Source organism: Diaphorina citri, unplaced genomic scaffold (genome assembly GCF_000475195.1).
Source record: "Diaphorina citri unplaced genomic scaffold, Diaci psyllid genome assembly version 1.1 scaffold555, whole genome shotgun sequence".
NCBI classification, from domain to species: domain Eukaryota; kingdom Metazoa; phylum Arthropoda; class Insecta; order Hemiptera; family Psyllidae; genus Diaphorina; species Diaphorina citri.
Genome location: NW_007377989.1, coordinates 122296 through 142215, shown reverse-complemented (window position 1 = coordinate 142215; position 19920 = coordinate 122296). Strand labels below are relative to the sequence as shown.

At 41.0% G+C, this 19920-nt stretch overlaps 3 protein-coding genes across 3 annotated transcripts; 2 read left to right on the top strand and 1 right to left on the bottom strand.

Moving 5' to 3' along the window:
• Positions 1 to 1886: 1886 nt before the first annotated feature.
• Positions 1887 to 5526, bottom strand: LOC103510063. Its single transcript, XM_008474699.2, has 3 exons — positions 4399 to 5526; positions 2749 to 4129; positions 1887 to 2689 (listed from the first exon to the last, which is right to left on the bottom strand). Exons 1-3 carry the CDS (start codon positions 5362 to 5364, stop codon positions 1887 to 1889), a joined length of 3150 nt encoding a protein of 1049 aa, XP_008472921.1. The 5' UTR covers positions 5365 to 5526.
• Positions 5527 to 6193: 667 nt separating this feature from the next.
• LOC103510062 (serine/arginine repetitive matrix protein 2-like) lies at positions 6194 to 11458 on the top strand. The gene is made up of 7 exons (XM_026824229.1): positions 6194 to 6325; positions 6748 to 7012; positions 7361 to 7633; positions 8085 to 9703; positions 9970 to 10052; positions 10142 to 10959; positions 11445 to 11458. Exons 1-7 carry the CDS (start codon positions 6242 to 6244, stop codon positions 11456 to 11458), a joined length of 3156 nt encoding a protein of 1051 aa, XP_026680030.1. The 5' UTR covers positions 6194 to 6241.
• Positions 11459 to 11582: 124 nt separating this feature from the next.
• LOC113467801 lies at positions 11583 to 16951 on the top strand. The gene is made up of 4 exons (XM_026824228.1): positions 11583 to 15422; positions 15791 to 15815; positions 16229 to 16342; positions 16841 to 16951. The coding sequence occupies exons 1-4, from the start codon at positions 11722 to 11724 to the stop codon at positions 16949 to 16951; spliced, it is 3951 nt and encodes a 1316-aa protein (XP_026680029.1). The 5' UTR covers positions 11583 to 11721.
• Positions 16952 to 19920: the final 2969 nt, after the last annotated feature.

Here is a 19920-nt window from a genome sequence, read left to right as displayed (position 1 = left end):
ACCTGAAAAATATTGATGAAACCCGTGGGGAAAGGGAGTCTGTGGGAGATGGAAGCGAAAGGGCTGATGGCGATTGTACTGGTGGAATGAACACATGGATTTGGGATTGATGTGAGAAAACGCAAAATCTGGGACCTCTACCCACCCTCTACTGTTCTCAAGGTAAATCACACGCTCACTTTTCAACTCCCTATAGGTATAGGGAGGATCTGACTCATCGACTGAGTAGCAGTAGTTTATACGAAAAGAGTATTCTCTCTTATCCTAATATATAATATATAAATGAGAAAATAACAGTTATAACTCTTGAAAATTTTTTTTATGAATTGTAGAATTGTAACAATATGTATATATGTATTTTTTTTTTATCCTTTAAATCATAAAAAAAAAAATACATATATACAAACATATAGTTATAACTTATTCATTTTTTACACACCTCTATTAGGGTCGATAACTAAAGTAACTAAACAGTCAATTTTATTTGTTTCTAAACTTTCTCATGATTGTATATCATCCTAACACCTAACTAGAATTCTTTACTCGTATCTTTCTAAATATTGAATATGCATTAATTGTTTCAGGATTTGGTCCCGACAAACAGTGCGCTGTGATAAGTTTTCTTATCTGGGCGATTCTAATCCTAAGAACCTGAGCTACCTACATGATTCCTGGAAGAGACGTAATGTGACGAACAAGGCGTGAAAGTGAAAGACAATAAACATAGGCAAGGTGTTTTCTTACTAAAATGTAATATTTTAATCTACTCCAAATACATAACACCTTGTGTTGAGGGACTTTTTAGTCTCATTCTGTCAGTATAAACAGAGTACATAATGTATTGTATACTATAGATCAGGGGTTTCCAACTTGCATGTGCATGCGGGCCACATGCTAAATTAGCAGGTACTTCGCGGACCACATACACAAGGGATCAGGCCTGTATCCAGGATTTTCTTAAGGGGATGGGGGGTGGATGCTCCATTTTCGGAGTCCAGTCCATAATAAAAGAGCAAAAATCAAGCCCAAGGGGACCCACCCTGACAGCTTCGCGGGCCACAAAAATGGTCTGGCGGGCCATATGTGGCCCGCGCCGCTAGTTGGAAACCCCTGCTATAGATACTGGTCAACTATTCATAAATATTGATTATTCTTCTTTTTCTTCGCCTTATCTCGTGTTCAGACGGGGCCGGCGTTTTTCGTCAGCCTTTTACCCTAGGGTGATTGGTTTGGGCTGACATTTGGTTTTGGCTACACTCAGCCTTTGCTATTTCTCTTTTACATTAACTTCTCCACCCTTAACTTAACTTCCCCTCCCCTCCTTTAGTTACTTTAGTTATCGACCCTAATAGAGGTGTGTAAAAAATGAATAAGTTATAACTATATGTTTGTATATATGTATTTTTTTTTTTTTTATGATTTAAAGGATAAAAAAAATACATATATACATATTGTTACAATTCTACAATTCATAAAAAAAAACTTTCAAGAGTTATAACTGTTATTTTCTCATTTATATATTATATATTAGGATAAGAGAGAATACTCTTTTCGTATGAACTACTGCTACTCAGTCGATGAGTCAGATCCTCCCTATACCTATAGGGAGTTGAAAAGTGAGCTACATATTTTATTTTACTCAGTTATTCAGCTAACCAATTTAGATTTTAAAAAAAAAATGACCATTAGTTTACCCTAAGCTTTTATTCCAGACTTAAAACGCCCTAATGGTGGGTTTCACCAACCTTCTTATCAGCCTGTTAGCTTAACAACCCTGTTAAGCCTATACAAATCAAATGGAACTTAAATGGGTGTTAGCTTAACAGACTTAAGGACTGAAAAAATATTGGTGAAATCCACCCAAAGAAGCTTTTGAGTTGTTTATTCTACCTGCGCTCTCGCACTGTCTGCTGTGCTGACTGGAGTCGTGATATCGTTCCCAGTGACGAGGTCTCTTGCGTCAGCTGCTGATTGAACGTCTGGTAACAACACAAGTGCTCATTTCGCGTCAGGAAGTTCTCAAACTTGGCCTGGAGTTGATCCATCTCGCCTAGACTCTTCTCGAAAAGATATTGCGGATAGGAGACCAAATTTGACAGCTCCTGATTGGTCGAGCTGACATCCAATGAGGATGGGAAGAAGTCCGTGCTGCTGACGATCTCTGAGAGTTCTTCGATGGAAGACAAACGCACGATGGTGTCTCGCATGGTCTGCTTGTTCGTGAAGTAACTTTCGAGCTCGTTATACACTTTCTCGAACGCTTCGTCGATTTTGAGACTCATCAGCGATTTTACACTCCGGATGTTTGTTTGGTTTTCGACTTGATTTTCGTCACTCGCAACAACTTCTTTGTCATTCGCTAGTAATTCTTTGCCCATTCCGTTATCTCCATTCTCGTTCCCATGGCAACCACGACTTTTCACCGTGACCACTTTCTCCTTCCTCGTCACCAACTTTTCCTGCTGGCTTATCGTATCACTTCTGCCGATGACCTCTCTACTTCCATTGCCACACTGTTCATCGCCTGAGGACTGTTTCTCGGCGGCTATTTGGCTTCTACTCTTAAACTGTTTGGTGATTTGTTTTTGGCTTGAAAAGAAGCAGATTTCTGTGTGACTCAGACGGGCGGGAAATGTTGGGAGTTTTTCGGCTGGTCCCGTGTTGGGACAGGGACATGGTTGACAAAGTCCTGTGTTGGGACAAGGGACGTTAGGTTGACAAGAGGCGTTTTCATAGATGACCACAAACTGCTCGTCAATTTGATTTGTTTTTGCGGCACAATCCCCTGTGACATTTGGCATTTGTCTTCACTATTGCTTCGGTCTCGATTGTTGCATTTCTCTTGACTGATTTTGTCTCGATTGTTGCATTTGTCCCGACTATTGCTTCTGCATTTGTCCCGACTATTGTCTCCACTATTGCTTCTACATTTGTCTCTACTACTGAGCTTATCCCGACTGTTGCATTTCGACATTTTCCCCGGACTTGTACTCGCGTCTTTCGTGCCTTTGCTTCCCCTGCTCGACGCACCACTCTTTCGAATCTTACACGTAAGTTGGGTGCCTTTGCTTTCCCTTTGCTCATTGCTCCCCCTAGGCTTATTCTTACTTGACGCACCACTTCCAATCTCACACGTAAGCTGACGCGTTACACGGGCGTTGCCTTCGTTACTGAACGAATTGATCAGATCTATCACATGCTTCACGAAACGACCTTCGTGAAGCGGGCGTTTCCTCTCAGCTTTATCTAGATTGCACGCGGTGCCTCTGCTCTTCGCTGATCGTTTCGAGTGCTGGCTCTGTCTACTGTGGCGTTGGTTACATTTCTGGTTACTCTTTCGATCGCTGCTCTTTGGGCGAATCTTTATACTACACTGACTTCTTTCTTGGCTCGTTCGTTTGTAACAAGGACTTCGATCGCTGCTTTTTGGCCGAATATTTTTGCTACACTGACTTCTTTCTTGGCTCGCTCTACTCCTTGGCCGAATCTTTTCGCTACAACGACCTTCTTCTTGGCTCGCTCTACTCACTGGCCGGACCTTTCCACTACAATGGCCTCCTTCTTGGCTCGCTTTACTCTTTGGCCAAATCTTTTCTCTACAATGACCTCTTTCCTGACTCGGTCGTTTACAAGAACTTCCAGGACTGGCTTTTCCACGAGACTTTACGGTACAGCTGCACTGACTTTGCGTCCCTCCTTTATCACAATCGTTCTTTCCATGGCTACCTTTTCTACGAACGTTTTCAATGGAATTGCTTATACTCTTTTTCGTTCGCTTGTGACAGCTGCATTTTTTGTGGCTCGTTGGTTTACATTCGTTGGTTTGACATTCAGACTCGCGCTTCCGTATCGGTGAGCAAGACTGTTGGTCACGTTTCGGTCTAGGTGAGCAAGATTGTTGGCCTTTCTCCCATCGGTTGGTTGTAGGACTTGATTTGGCTGTGATGTAGTTCTCCGTGCTCCACTTATTCTTAAGGATACTTTTCGGACGTCTGTGGTTTTGCCTTCGACTGTTTCGACTGTCAAGCTGCTTTCTCGACGGACAAGTACCTTTTTCTTTGGGCTTACAGCACGGGCGATTATTAGGAGTATGAGTTACATTGCTGGGTCTATGATCACAAAGTTTCGCCTGAAAGTAAGTTGATTCCGTGATAATGAGTGGTTGTTTAATTACAACCTGTTGGCTTCCGATAGCCCTTACTGTTTTGGAAGGTGAAACAAAAATTATTAGATTAATCAAAATATACAATGGGCACTCAATATGGAGCTTCAAGTAAGATTAAAAAAAAAAATAATAATAACAATAAATAAAATAAAATAAAAAAGCCAACCCTACTTAGCTCCAAAGGCCCTAGCAGTAACCAAGAAAGATATACTAATTAAGAAGTTCATACTTGCCTTGGAGCGACTACACGGGTCAAGGGATTCCGCGGACCGAATCTTCAGCCTGGCCTGGTTTTTCTCCATCTCACAGCCCAAACTAGATCTCATAGTCGACATGGTGTGCTTCAAAAGTGACCGGATCGAGTGCTCATTCTCGCGGGCGAAATTCTCGATCTGCGTCCGGCTAACATTCAGCGTGTTGGCGAGGGAGAGGATGGATTTGTGGGCCAGATCCCCGAGGTCGAAGACCAGTTCGGCTTGCCGCGCCGGCGGGCAGGGCTTTAGGCGAACCGGGGACTCGTGAGATCTAGAGCTAGGCGGGCTGCGACATTTGTCCGGGGAGGACTCAAAAGATCTACAGCGACTAGGCGATCTGTGACACTTGGCCGATTTGTGACACTGGGAAGGGGAGGACTCGTAAGATCTACAACTAGGCGATTTGTCCGCTTTGGAGTGCCTTTGGGGAGATCTGCATCTTGGAGTGGGATCTTCGGAATAGCACGATTGGAGTTGGAATATGCAGGCGCCGAATGTATCTGTATCTGTATCTGAATAGCATGATTTTTCGATGTGAGATCTACAGTCCCTGGAAGTATCTTGACAGCACGGCTTTCTTTCAAAATGAAATCCACAGTCGCTAGCAGTATCTTGATTCGAATAACAGTATCTTTGAGATGATTTAGAGTCCCTAGCAGTATCTTTATTCGAAGGACACAGCTTTCTTTGAGATGACTTACAGTCTCTAGCAGTATCTTTATTTGAATAACACGACTTTCTTTGAGATGATCCACAGTCCCTAGTATCTTTATTTGAACAGTGCAGCTTTCCAGTTTGAGGATTACAATTCGAATGGGCATCACATGTTTTTGATTGAGTTTGACTACAATTCTGTGGTGATGAACATCCACATTTGGGTAAAGCGTATTTCTGTTTTCTGTGTTTGGCAGTTTTACAACTGGATTTGCCCGCTTTGCTATTCATTTTACAAGAGCAATCTTTCTCCTTAGAAGTGGTATCCAAAGAGCTTTTTTCTTGACCGGTTCTTTTACAAACGCACTTTCTCTCACTATTAAGTTTACTGTTGGTCTTACAAGAGCTGCTATCTTTACTGGTTGTTTTACAAGGAGAATTTCCATCTTGGCTTTTGTCAGGCGCCGAATGTATCTGTATCTGTATCTGAATAGCATGATTTTTCGATGTGAGATCTACAGTCCCTGGAAGTATCTTGACAGCACGCCTTTCTTTCAAAATGAAATCCACAGTCGCTAGCAGTATTTTGACTCGAATAACAGTATCTTTGAGATGATTTAGAGTCCCTAGCAGTATCTTTATTCGAAGGACACAGCTTTCTTTGAGATGATCCACAGTCCCTCTACACTGCTCTCCAGACAGTGGACATTGGAATGGATGATTCCTCAAGAACCAGCAAGGCTTGGACTTCCAGAACCCTGCTCCTACCGAGTTCCGATCCCAACCTCTTCATAGTGTCAGTGTATGAAGCTACACTGCTCTCCAGACAGTGGACATTGGAATGGATGATTCCTCAGGAACCAGCAAGGCTTGGACTTCCAGAACCCTGCTCCTACCTTGTCCCGATCCCAACCTCTTCATAATGTCAGTGTATAAAGCTACACTGCTCTCCAGACAGTGGACATTGGAATGGATGATTCCTCAAGAACCAGCAAGGCTTGGACTTCCAGAACCCTGCTCCTACCGCGTTGGCATACCGTTTGAGATATGACTTTATTATTATTATTATTATTATTATTTTTAATAGAAAATATTGTTTATTAAAATCAAATTTAAACTCCCGATAACTTGAGTATGTACGTTTTTCTCTCCTTCAATTTCTTTAGGCATGCACTGCATACAATGCATACATGAACGGCATGCCCCTGCTCAATCCAGCAGCAGTGGCTCTGTCAGCATTCACTCTGAGTCCGTAAGTACTCCTAAAAATTGTACTCGTTTTTCAAAATCAAAAATTTAATTCTGTGATGTCAAATATTTTAACGGGTTACTTTCTAGTTTCTAGTATTCTCGTGTTATTGTGTAGCCTCCGTGGCCGTGTAGGTATCACACTAGGCTTGCACTCAAGAAGTTCCGGGTTCGATCTCCGGCGGGGTCGAAATTTTTTTCAGCTCTGTGCTTGGAGTTCGGTGTGCACTCACCCTCGCCTCGTGAGGACAAGTGAGTCGCTACTTTGATCGAGTAGCGACCAGTGGCTACATTACCAGTGTAAATTGATACGAGTTGATGAAAATTAATAGTAAAGGAATCACTTTATAATGCTGTAATAACCTCTGCTTTACCACAAAGATTCATGATTTGATTACATGAGTATTGTCTCTTGACACTCCACAGGACTCGCCCTGTCCGACCAACACCCCCGACCCGGGCTACGGGCCCGAAGACGACCCTCTCCTCTCAATCAACTGGCCCACCTCGAGCGTCATTACCCTCTCCGACGACCGCCAACTGCAGCCCAACGTGAACCTGAAGATATTAAAGAACAAGAAGTACAGAACGAGTCAGGTGGAACTTTACCTGCGTCAGGATCAACAGGAGAGTGAGCACGAGAGAGAAGAACTGGGGACGTTTGTGCTGAATGGCACCAAACTGGAAATAGGTGAGAAAATAAGGTTTAAAAATAGGTTTTAAAAAATAAATAAAACTATTTCCTATTTAAAATAGGTACAAAACAATATGGAAATAGAGATGTGTAAAGTGAGTTGTAAAAATCTGGTGTGAACATTACACGACTTTCCTTGTCCTATTGAATGATGCTTATTTGGGTGTTATTTTACCGTAACTTTTACAATATCTCTACCGTTTAGTCAGTATAGCTGATAACCGGTCGAAAATACCGCCAACCGCAGCACATATCTTTACCAAAAGTCTCGTGTTGTATCTTTGTCACATTTGTGGGCTACGTACCAAATTTAAACTCAGATTATGAACCATTTCCTCCTCCCAGACGTGGAATCCCATCTCATCTACGGCTGTCAGGTCATATTCGACAAGCCTCACTTTAAGTCGACCAGTAGCTTCTACATGAAAACCCAGGAGGCTTTCGCTCCGGGTGGCCATTTTGAGATCATAGATGTAAAGGAGAGTACGGAAGAAGTAACGCGAACTATTGAGATTGATCTGAAAAATATTGATGAAACCCGTGGGGAAAGGGAGTCTGTGGGAGATGGAAGCGAAAGGGCTGATGGCGATTGTACTGGTGGAATGAACGATGTTGAAGGTATTAATCTATCTTTCATAAACTAACCGGAAAATAGCCTAAAACCTTCCCGGGGTTGTAATCAATAATTTGACAAAGTTTCATCGCAATCTGATTAGCGGTTTGCATAAAATACCTACGAACAGACAGATACGCATTGATTTTTATATATTAGATTCTAGACTAGGGTTCTTGGGGTGTATAAATGAACCTAAGAACCCTAGTCATCTATAAAATAAGGCAAGCAAATCTATTTTGGGTGTCTAATATGAATCTAATTAACAATAATTATACAATGACGTCAAAAGCCTATCAAACAAACACTTATTCTTCTAGGTGATACTATAGGGGACAGAAGAAATACTGAAGCCAGACAAGATAGAGAGGAAGAAGATGATAATATGCTACTCAGTGTTTGCACCAGTTTTGAAACTTGTCTAGATCGCTATCAAACAAACACTTATTCTTCTAGGTGATACTATAGGGGACAGAAGAAATACTGAAGCCAGACAAGATAGAGAGGAAGAAGATGATAGTATGCTACTCAGTGTTTGCACCAGTTTTGAAACTTGTCTAGATTGCGTGAGCAAGTGTAGCTGTGGAATCAGGAGAAGCAAAAGTGAACGCAGTGGAAAATCTAGATCCAAAAATACCATTAGAGAAAACCACAGTCCTTGTAAAACTAACAAAACTAGTAATGAGAAAAAATGGTCTTGTAACAAAAACAATAACGAGGACGAAAAGAGTCCTGGTCAAAAGAGTAGTATTGAGAGAAAGTGCCTTTGCAAAAATAACAACAAAGGTAGAAAACACCATTGTGAATCTATAAGAAGCCCTTGTAAAAGCGATAAAGAGAACAGAACCCCGTGCAAAACCAACAGTAAAGAAAGAAAGTGTCTTTGTAAAGGCAAAAGCCAAGATGGAAATTCTCCTTGTAAAACAACCAGTAAAGATAGAAGCTCTTGTAAGACCAACAGTAAACTTAATAGTGAGAAAAAGTGCGTTTGTAAAAGAACCGGTCAAGAAAAAAGCTCTTTGGATACCAGTTCTAAGGAGAAAGATTGCCCTTGTAAAATAAATAGCAAAGCTGGCAAATCCAGTTGTAAAACTGATAAACCCAGTTCGAAAGAAAAAATGCCCCCTTGTCTCAGAGGAAATGCACGGAATGGTATGGAAAAGAAATACGCTTTACCCAAATGTGGATGTTCATCACCACAGAATTGTAGTCAAACTCAATCAAAAACATGTGATGCCCATTCGAATTGTAATCCTCAAACTGGAAAGCTGCACTGTTCAAATAAAGATACTAGGGACTGTGGATCATCTCAAAGAAAGTCGTGTTATTCAAATAAAGATACTGCTAGAGACTGTAAGTCATCTCAAAGAAAGCTGTGTCCTTCGAATAAAGATACTGCTAGGGACTCTAAATCATCTCAAAGATACTGTTATTCGAATCAAGATACTGCTAGCGACTGTGGATTTCATTTTGAAAGAAAGCCGTGCTGTCAAGATACTTCCAGGGACTGTAGATCTCACATCGAAAAATCATGCTATTCAGATACAGATACAGATACATTCGGCGCCTGCATATTCCAACTCCAATCGTGCTATTCCGAAGATCCCACTCCAAGATGCAGATCTCCCCAAAGGCACTCCAAAGCGGACAAATCGCCTAGTTGTAGATCTTACGAGTCCTCCCCTTCCCAGTGTCACAAATCGGCCAAGTGTCACAGATCGCCTAGTCGCTGTAGATCTTTTGAGTCCTCCCCGGACAAATGTCGCAGCCCGCCTAGCTCTAGATCTCACGAGTCCCCGGTTCGCCTAAAGCCCTGCCCGCCGGCGCGGCAAGCCGAACTGGTCTTCGACCTCGGGGATCTGGCCCACAAATCCATCCTCTCCCTCGCCAACACGCTGAATGTTAGCCGGACGCAGATCGAGAATTTCGCCCGCGAGAATGAGCACTCGATCCGGTCACTTTTGAAGCACACCATGTCGACTATGAGATCTAGTTTGGGCTGTGAGATGGAGAAAAACCAGGCCAGGCTGAAGATTCGGTCCGCGGAATCCCTTGACCCGTGTAGTCGCTCCAAGGCAAGTATGAACTTCTTAATTAGTATATCTTTCTTGGTTACTGCTAGGGCCTTTGGAGCTAAATAGGGTTGGCTTTTTTATTTTATTTTATTTATTGTTATTATTATTTTTTTTAATCTTACTTGAAGCTCCATATTGAGTGCCCATTGTATATTTTGATTAATCTAATAATTTTTGTTTCACCTTCCAAAACAGTAAGGGCTATCGGAAGCCAACAGGTTGTAATTAAACAACCACTCATTATCACGGAATCAACTTACTTTCAGGCGAAACTTTGTGATCATAGACCCAGCAATGTAACTCATACTCCTAATAATCGCCCGTGCTGTAAGCCCAAAGAAAAAGATACTTTCAGGCGAAACTTTGTGATCATAGACCCAGCAATGTAACTCATACTCCTAATAATCGCCCGTGCTGTAAGCCCAAAGAAAAAGGTACTTGTCCGTCGAGAAAGCAGCTTGACAGTAGAAACAGTCGAAGGCAAAACCACAGACGTCCGAAAAGTATCCTTAAGAATAAGTGGAGCACGGAGAACTACATCACAGCTAAATCAAGTCCTACAACCAATCGATGGGAGAAAGGCCAACAATCTTGCTCACCTAGACCGAAATGTGACCAACAACTTTGCTCACCTAGACGGAAACGTGACCAACAGTCTTGCTCACCAATACGGAAGCGCGACTCTGAATGTCAAATCAACGAATGTAAACCAACGAGCCACAAAAAATGCAGCTGTCACAAGCGAACGAAACAGAGTATAAGCAATTCCATTGAAAACGTTCGTAGAAGAGGTAGCCATGGTAAGAACGATTGTGACAAAGGAGGAACGCAAAGTCAGTGCAGCTGTACCGTAAAGTCTCGTGGAAAAGCCAGTCCTAGAAGAAGTTCTTGTAACCGACCGAGTCAGGAAAGAGGTCATTGTAGAGAAAAGATTTGGCCAAAGAGTAAAGCGAGCCAAGAAGGAGGCCATTGTAGTGGAAAGGTCCGGCCAGTGAGTAGAGCGAGCCAAGAAGAAGGTCGTTGTAGCGAAAAGATTCGGCCAAGGAGTAGAGCGAGCCAAGAAAGAAGTCAGTGTAGCAAAAATATTCGGCCAAAAAGCAGCGATCGAAGTCCTTGTTACAAACGAACGAGCCAAGAAAGAAGTCAGTGTAGTATAAAGATTCGCCCAAAGAGCAGCGATCGAAAGAGTAACCAGAAATGTAACCAACGCCACAGTAGACAGAGCCAGCACTCGAAACGATCAGCGAAGAGCAGAGGCCCTTGTTACAAACGAACGAGCCAAGAAAGAAGTCAGTGTAGCAAAAATATTCGGCCAAAAAGCAGCGATCGAAGTCCTTGTTACAAACAAACGAGCCAAGAAAGAAGTCAGTGTAGTATAAAGATTCGCCCAAAGAGCAGCGATCGAAAGAGTAACCATAAATGTAACCAACGCCACAGTAGACAGAGCCAGCACTCGAAACGATCAGCGAAGAGCAGAGGTACCGCGTGCAACTGCGGTCAAGATCTAGGTTTCGTAATCCAGGATCATTGGTTCAACAGCAAGTTAATTGATTTAGGAGTGATGGAAATTTTTTTAGATATTTTCTTTAGAAGAAATAAGGTAGAAGGGAGGTCCCACATTGCCTTTTTTTATATCAATACTTTTTTTGTGGAGGCCACTTCTCGACGTTAATTTTTTAACACGAAGTTTTTTTTGGGGGGATTAGATTATATATGTACATCGTATATTTTTCATACACAGGTATACCGATATAATAGGTCTAGGCATGCTCCCATACGCTTGCTTATAAGACGTGAAGGGGACTCTTTGCTGTAATGAAAAATCGAAAATTAAGTTAGCAATGCAAATTTGGCATAGGTAGGTACCGTTTGAGATATGGTCAAGTAAGAATAAGCCTAGGGGGAGCAATGAGCAAAGGGAAAGCAAAGGCACCCAACTTACGTGTAAGATTCGAAAGAGTGGTGCGCCGAGCAGGGGAAGCAAAGGCACGAAAGACGCGAGTACAAGTCCGGGGAAAATGTCGAAGTGCAATAGTCGGGATAAGCTCAGTAGTAGAGACAAATGTAGAAGCAATAGTGGAGACAATAGTCGGGACAAATGCAACAATCGAGACAAAATCAGTCAAGAGAAATGCAACAATCGAGACCGAAGCAATAGTGAAGACAAATGCAAAAATAGAGACAAAATCAGCCAAGAGAAAAGAAGCAACCGAGAGAGAGGCAATAGTGGAGACAGGTGCAACAGCCAAGAGAAACGTAGCGGGAATACAAAACTCTCCAAACCGGAGACTAGTAAAAGCTGCGAAACTCAGACAGAAAATTCCTCGCGGCAGACTCGCGAGATCGCGTCTAACACAAGTTTCCCCACATGCGACTGTAAACGCAGCGTGCGGTCATGCGGAGATGATTCCGGTACGAAACAAGATGATTCTGGTGCGAAACAAAATGATTCCGATGCAAAACGAAAGACCAAAATAAAAGCCAAGAATAGCGCCTGCTCTCCACACCGGTCCGGGGATTCGCTCGCCGCAAAGTGTGTGAAGACGCAATCGATTTGTAAAAAGACACGATCGGTTCATTCAAACATCAGCTCAAAGCCGTCAGTCTGCTTACAAGCTATAACGAGCTGTGTGAAAGTGAAATCCAGCGCACGAACCTCAAGTTGTGAAAAGAAAAAAGAAAGTTGTGAATGTGAATCGAAAATGACAGCTAGTTGTACAAAGAACAAATCAAGTTGTGCAAAAGCACCGTGTTGTACTAAAAATAAATCGGCCTATACAAAGAAAACATCCCGCAGTAGAAATGGAACGTGTTTTACAAAGGACACGTCTAGCTTTACAAAAACATCGAGTTGTACAAAGAACGCACCGTACTGTGCAAAAACGAAATCAGTTTATACAAAGAACGTGTCTGAATCGAGAAGTAACAGCGAGTACGAATCCTCCAGGTCGAAAAGCAAATGCTCCTGTGGCTCGAAATATATCTCTTGCTCGTCCCGCAACAATTCGAAAGTTGACCGCCACACCTACTCGCCCTCGGGTGTGTGTCAGTGCGACAAACGGAATGGGTCGAAAGACTCAACGCATGGAAAACCGAAGCGAATCCGATGTCCAGGTTGCGCGAAGAAATGTGAGAACAACGCTGAAAAGGAACGGAATGAAAATGATGGAGGCAAATTAGAGAAAGATTATCCAAAAACTACACGTGATAAACAAGATCTGGACGAACCGGGTCTACCAACTGATTGGAAATGTCTGTGCGAGAAACGGTCTAAATATCTGCATAAGAAAGAGTCTGAATGTCTGTGTGAGAAACTTTCTAAATGTCTATGCGGGAAACGGTCAAAGTCTAAAGAGTTGGACAAATTGACATCGACATGTCTTTGTAGGAAAAATACAAGGGGCAGCAAAGAAAGGAAAACGCGTCGCTATAGCAAGTGTAACATGAACATAGACTTAAACAAACCTATATGTCTCTGTGGTAACAAACCTATATGTCTCTGTGGTAACAAACCTATATGTCTCTGTGGTCTTAAGAAAGTCAAGCAAGCACCTCTCAAGGACACCCTATCCGTGACGAAAGTAACCAAAGGGATGTGTTTGAGCGGAGACGAGTATCGCTATCGCTACTATGGGAGTCAGCAATCAATCCTCATTTCCGCTAAAAGTTCGGAAATCTTGTCCCTCATAGAAAACCAGGAAATTCGCCGGCAAAAAACCAATGGATCCGCGGCAAATGTGTATTATGATGCCAAGGATGAAACGGCCGTCCGGCGCCGATCGAAAAAGTCCGTTCGGCGAGACAAACGGAAGAAGAAGTGCAGCATATGTGGACAAAAGATTGGACGTTCAGGAATACGGAAGAGTGGAAAACCCTCGACGGAGAAATGTGAATCTCGGAAACTCAGAAAATCCATTTCAGCGCCGAGATTATGTGCGTGTTGTTTGAAAGCTAAAGACCCACCGCGGTCATCCAGATCCAAGGGAAAGCTTTTCGACCTCAAGTGTGAATGTGTCAAAGACCAACTTATGAATCGGATACTGTCGAAAATCAACGAAGGAAGTGTGAAGACAGAGAGTGGATGTGGTTTGAAGGACAATTTGTCTTCGGTGTCGTTCAAAACAGCACGGACATTTTTAGAAACATGTGAAGGCGATGGGAAAAATGAACTGCATTCCAAATCCAGTGGAACATTCAAGCAACTGAACTGCAAATGTAAATTGAGAGGTTACTCAACATCAGAGGAGCAGTGCAAGGAAGTAACCTTATGTGACGTTGATTTGAGAGGTAACAGTAAATCTCCGAGGCCTTCAACTATGAAAGCTGTCGCCGATGCAGGTGATTTCGGTAGGAAACGAAGATGTTCTCATACGGCAAATGTAGAACGAGGTTCAAATGTAAAATTCCAAGATTGTCCCCGGAAATGTACGCTGTCTTGTGAAGAGACGACGCCAAAGATATCGGGAATAAAACAAAAGCTCGAGGGATTCAAGTGCGAACGCGAGTCCAGAGTTAATTTTGGACCACTGAAAACGAAAGACAAATCCAAATATGATACACCATACGAATGTAATTTGAGAGTTGAAGAACCGTCTCTGAAATGTTCGACACCCCCTTCAAGAAATTCGGAGGCGTCCAAACACGTACAGTTTCTAAATGAAATCAAAAACGTCCACGACAAAATCATGGCTAGCAAATGTGAGGAAAGATGTAAACCTAAACACAAACCTGATGTTTGTGTCATTGTGGAAGGCAATACAACAGCTGTAGTTGTAAATGACTGTCGACAAACTGAAAAGCAATGTGTTACCTATAAAGATCTAGATAACAAAACCGCAAGTAACTGCCAAACAAAACAAGATAGCTGTCCTCCAACAGGTGACCTATGTAAAGTGAGTAGTAAAAAACAAACTTGCGGAAACCTAAACGACATCCAATCCAGCACTTGTACAAACTTATCAGTCAAGAAGGAAGAGAAAAACAAATGCAATAAGAACAAAGGCAGCTATAAACGTATTGTCAAAAAGATTGAAAGTGATATTCCGAAGTGTTGCTCGACTCATGCGAATCCTAAAGTGGAAAAAGAAAAATGTAAAAGCAAACCTGAAGATAAATGTAATAGTAAACCAGAAGATAAATGTAATAGTAAACCTGGAGATAAATGTAATAGTAAACCTATAGATAAATGTAATAGTAAACCTGTAGTTAAATGTAAAAGTAAACCTGAAGACTTATGTAAAAGTAAGCCTGAAGACAAAAAATGTAAAAAGAATCCCGAAGAACCGTGTAAGACAAAGAGTAAAACCGACGAAAGGGAGGATATCACAGACGCGTGTCTACTCAAAGAGTTCAAAGACATTGTCAACCTGTTCAACAAGAATGACAAAATCCAGTGCGTTGCCTCCAAGTGTGAGAGTACCAAATCTAAAAGCAACAAACGCAACAGAAGCAACAAACGAGCTCGTATTATGCTAGGTAAAGACATGGAACACAGAAGCTGTCTCAATCTATTCGATGTGAATCTGGAAAAGTTTGAAAACCCGGAACTTGTTACCACTCCAAGCAGGACACCTCAAGCAATACGGCCGCAGAAAACCTCTAAGTGTCAATTGAGAAAGAAAGGCTCGCAGTGTAAGCGGAAACAGAACAAGGAGAACTTCTGGAAAGCTGCCACAACACCTGATGCTAAACGATGTGAAAGTAAAGGAAATGTCACAAGGTTGACTACATTTTTTTTTTTTTTTTTTAATGTGTTTTATTTAAAGAGGAGATTAACAATTTAGGTCCTATTCCTCTCTAGCTAACTATATTCTATCTAATTTCACAATAAATTGTTTAACAATAAAGAGACCTAATAATACAACAAAATTTGGGTACCTCTACATGGTTTATTTTTATTGTGAACTTGTGAATGTGGCTCAAAAATAACAATCTGAGATTTGATTTTTCAGCTACTTTCAAGAAAGAAGAGAAAGAAGAATTAAAAAGGTTTGACGTTTACAAAAGTACATAGAGTAAAAAATTATCAAAGATTTCTAGCAAAATACAACTAGGTACATAATATTATGTCATTTGCTTTGATTCCAGTATGATCAACTGTCCATGTTATATCGCCTGATCAATGTGACAGTTCTAGTGCTGGTATCCTTCATTGAATGTCTTCGACTATACCTGGGCTATATCGGCAACCTCGGAGAAAAGGTAATGAAGCAAAAGGGGAAAGTGTTTGGGTGGATTTTTTCAAGAGGTTTGATGGAGGGAACTGTAACTGCTCAGGAGCTCAGGTCTCATTGTCCCGAAATCTAAGAGAGAAGGAAGACAAGATAGGAGAAAGCTAGCAGTTCCGAGAACGAACATTATCCGCTCAGTATAAAATCCACCCCGGGCGGGAATCGAACCCGCGACCTAGCCCTTCAAGGCAGACGTCTTCCTTCTCTCTTCAATTTCTGGACGATAAGACCCTAGCAGTTACAGTTCTCTCTATAAAATCTCTTAAAAAAAAAAAAAAAATCGTCTTCTCTTCAGATCCCCGAGTTGGCCGGGTTCTGGATGATCTCCTGTCTCATCCAGTTTCCCCTCCAGTGCATGCTTCTATTCAACCAGGTCACTCTGCCCCGTCCCGTGGAGACGATATTCCAGGTAGTGATGTGCAGATTAGATTATTTTTCATAATCGATTAGGAATATTTTTCATAATCCATTATTTCAGACAACAAAAAACTGTTATTTATTGGAAAAAAAAACTTCGATTATTTTTCATAATCGATTAGGAATATTTTTCATAATCCATTATTTCAGACAACAAAAAACTGTTATTTATTGAAAAAAAAAAAACTGTTAGTAGATTAGATATGTGACCGGGAGTAAAAAAACTACGCGGTCACTGCGCCAGCTAATCGGTCGCACCGGTTAGGAGTAAAAAAAGTTGTCATTAGTTCCAAAAATATACGCTGCCAAAGATTCTCAAAGAGGTTGGGAAAAGTGGTTTTAAAAGCATAAATGTTGAAAAATGAAGCCATAAATGATTTTTTTTTTAATTCGATTATTTTTCATAATCAATTACCTTTTCGATTATTTTTTATAATCGAATACGATTACGATTATTTATATAATCGATTATGAACATCACTAATTCCAGGCCATCATGTGCTCTATGCTGTGTGTGGAGATATACGCGGGCTTTGGCGCCCTCCGTCGGTCCGCCAAACATCATGCCACCACGTTCCAAATACGACAAGCCCACATGTGAATGCCACAGGTAAGAGCCCCATTTTTTTTTTTTTTTTTTAACTGGTACTTTTTATTAGATTTTTTTTTGATAAAGAATACTATAAATTAAAAACTGACCATCGAAAATTTGACCCGATTACATTACTTTCCTTCCTATAGAATAAGGAAAGTAAAAATGGAAGACTTTTGGTAGTGGGGGTCATTGAAATTTTGAGGTTAGTTTTTGGTTTCATGCTTGGTTCGCAAAAATGAAACCTGCGTGCTATCCAGTTTTATATTGCACATCAATGGTGGGGGTAAAGAAAAGGACGATTAAAAAATCAGCTGATAAATTTCGTACCGCCAAAACTTCCTATACCTATTCCTAATGTAAAACAAGATGTGAGAAAAAAGCCACATTACAAAATTCGTGAAAGGAGGGGAGGGGAAGTTAAGTTAAGGGTGGAGAAGTTAATGTAAAAGAGAAATAGCAAAGGCTGAGTGTAGCCAAAACCAAATGTCAGCCCAAACCAATCACCCTAGGGTAAAAGGCTGACGAAAAACGCCGGCCCCGTCTGAACACGAGATAAGGCGAAGAAAAAGAAGAATAATCAATATTTATGAATAGTTGACCAGTATCTATAGCAGGGGTTTCCAACTAGCGGCGCGGGCCACATATGGCCCGCCAGACCATTTTTGTGGCCCGCGAAGCTGTCAGGGTGGGTCCCCTTGGGCTTGATTTTTGCTCTTTTATTATGGACTGGACTCCGAAAATGGAGCATCCACCCCCCATCCCCTTAAGAAAATCCTGGATACAGGCCTGATCCCTTGTGTATGTGGTCCGCGAAGTACCTGCTAATTTAGCATGTGGCCCGCATGCACATGCAAGTTGGAAACCCCTGATCTATAGTATACAATACATTATGTACTCTGTTTATACTGACAGAATGAGACTAAAAAGTCCCTCAACACAAGGTGTTATGTATTTGGAGTAGATTAAAATATTACATTTTAGTAAGAAAACACCTTGCCTATGTTTATTGTCTTTCACTTTCACGCCTTGTTCGTCACATTACGTCTCTTCCAGGAATCATGTAGGTAGCTCAGGTTCTTAGGATTAGAAAAATTTCTCTTTTATTTGTGAACCGTTACCAAATAAGCAAGTGAATAGTCAATCTCATGTGATTTTTCACGCGGAATCGAATGGTGAAACTTTTAGAACTGTCCGACTTAATGTAATAGAAAGTCGTGTGATGTTCACACCAGATTTTTTTTTGTTGTGAACTTGTGAATGTGGCTGAAAAATAACTTTCAAGAAAGAAGAGAAAAGAATTAAAAAGGTTTGACGTTTACAAAAAGTACATACAGTAAAAAATTATCAAAGATTTCTAGCAAAATACAACTATTACATATTATTATGTCATTTGCTTTGATTCCAGTATGATCAACTGTCCATGTTATATCGCCTGATCAAAGTGACAGTTCTAGTGCTGGTATCCTTCATTGAATGTCTTCGACTATACCTGGGCTATATCGGCAACCTCGGAGAAAAGGTAATGAAGCAAAAGGGGAAAGTGTTTTTTTTAATAAACAATATTTTCTATTAAAAATAATAATAATAATAATAATAATAAAGTCATATCTCAAACGGTATGCCAAATTTGCATTGCTAACTTAATTTTCATTACAGCAAAGAGTCCCCTTCACGTCTTATAAGCAAGCGTATGCGAGCATGCCTAGACCTATTATATCGGTATACCTGTGTATGAAAAATATACGATGTATAATATAATCCCCCCCAAAAAACACTTCGTGTTAAAAAATTAACGTCAAGAGTTGGCCTCCACAAAAAAAGTACTGATATATACATATATAAAAAAAACGTCAATGTGGGACCTTATTCTACGTTATTTCTTCTAAAGAAAATATCTAAATAATTTTCCATCACTCCTAAATCAATTAACTTGCTGTTGAACCAATGATCCTGGATTACGAAACCCAGCAGTGCACTGATGAAAATTACAAAACAACTAACATTGTTATCTTTATAAGTTCACGGCACGCCACGTTTAAGTGGCTTATTTCTATCGAATTATTTCTATCGTCTCCTGGGTTTACATGGTTTACTTTGCTACCACGTTGGCTTGAGTTCAAGCCAGCGTGGTAGCAAAGTAAACCATTTTGACATCGTGGTCCATCCAACATCTAAATGAGAACAAAATTAAAAGATTTTTCCCTCCATTTTTTTTATTAATATTTATTATAGTGTGCCAACATAGAATTATAATGTTATATACACTTTAAGGGACCTACTTACAGTTTTAGTTTGGATTTTTTGAGGAACTCAAGAACAGAATTTTCATCGTTAGATAGACAGGCGTAAAGGTCGTTAGGGGATCCAGAATTTTTTTACCCCTTTACATAGGTGCCTCCATGGTTTTGTTAAAATTTTCATGAAATAACCTCGGTTCCTGTCAATTAAATAAATATCACTCTTTTATCTTGAAGATTGAACGTGTAGCATCATTTTAAAAACCGTCAAGTAACGCTGGGTCACCCTGTATTTACAAAGTAGAATTGGAGTTACCTGGCATCGAATTTACCGAAAATTTTGTACCTGAGGTGTCGTGTGTTTTGTCTGTTTAATTGGAATTTAAATTGAGTTTTCGTATGTTTTTATGGTGAGAAAATTAATTTTCAGTGTACAAAATAGAGAGAGAATAGTACGAGATTGCGTGAGTTTAAGATCAGGATTTCAGAGGGAAATGGTGTTGGCTGTAAACTACCAGCCTAGTTAGCTTAGTTGGTAACGCGTCTGCCTTGTAAGTGCTAGGCCGCGGATTTAGAAGTTGGTGTTGGCTGTAAGCTACCAGCCTAGTTAGCTTGGTTGGTAACGCGTCTGCCTTGTAAGTGCTAGGCCGCGGATTCGATTCCCGCCCGGGACGAATTTTATCCTGAAGGGATTAGGTTCGTACCTCGGAACGGCTGGCTTTCTCCTATCCTGTCTTC

Bases quoted from the DNA above. Each gene is read 5' to 3' on its own strand.
- LOC103510063 (XM_008474699.2), bottom strand. From the start codon at position 5,364: ATGAATAGCAAAGCGGGCAAATCCAGTTGTAAAACTGCCAAACACAGA. The intron at 4,130-4,398 runs GCAAGTATGAAC...ACTTACTTTCAG, and splicing joins ACCCGTGTAGTCGCTCCAAG to GCGAAACTTTGTGATCATAG. The intron at 2,690-2,748 runs GTTTGTGGTCAT...GTCCCAACACAG, and splicing joins ACAAATCAAATTGACGAGCA to GACTTTGTCAACCATGTCCC.
- LOC103510062 (XM_026824229.1), top strand. From the start codon at position 6,242: ATGCACTGCATACAATGCATACATGAACGGCATGCCCCTGCTCAATCC. The intron at 6,326-6,747 runs GTAAGTACTCCT...GACACTCCACAG, and splicing joins TCAGCATTCACTCTGAGTCC to GACTCGCCCTGTCCGACCAA. The intron at 7,634-8,084 runs GTATTAATCTAT...TTATTCTTCTAG, and splicing joins TGGAATGAACGATGTTGAAG to GTGATACTATAGGGGACAGA.
- LOC113467801 (XM_026824228.1), top strand. From the start codon at position 11,722: ATGTCGAAGTGCAATAGTCGGGATAAGCTCAGTAGTAGAGACAAATGT. The intron at 15,816-16,228 runs GCCTGATCAATG...TCTTCTCTTCAG, and splicing joins TCAACTGTCCATGTTATATC to ATCCCCGAGTTGGCCGGGTT. The intron at 16,343-16,840 runs GTAGTGATGTGC...CACTAATTCCAG, and splicing joins CCGTGGAGACGATATTCCAG to GCCATCATGTGCTCTATGCT.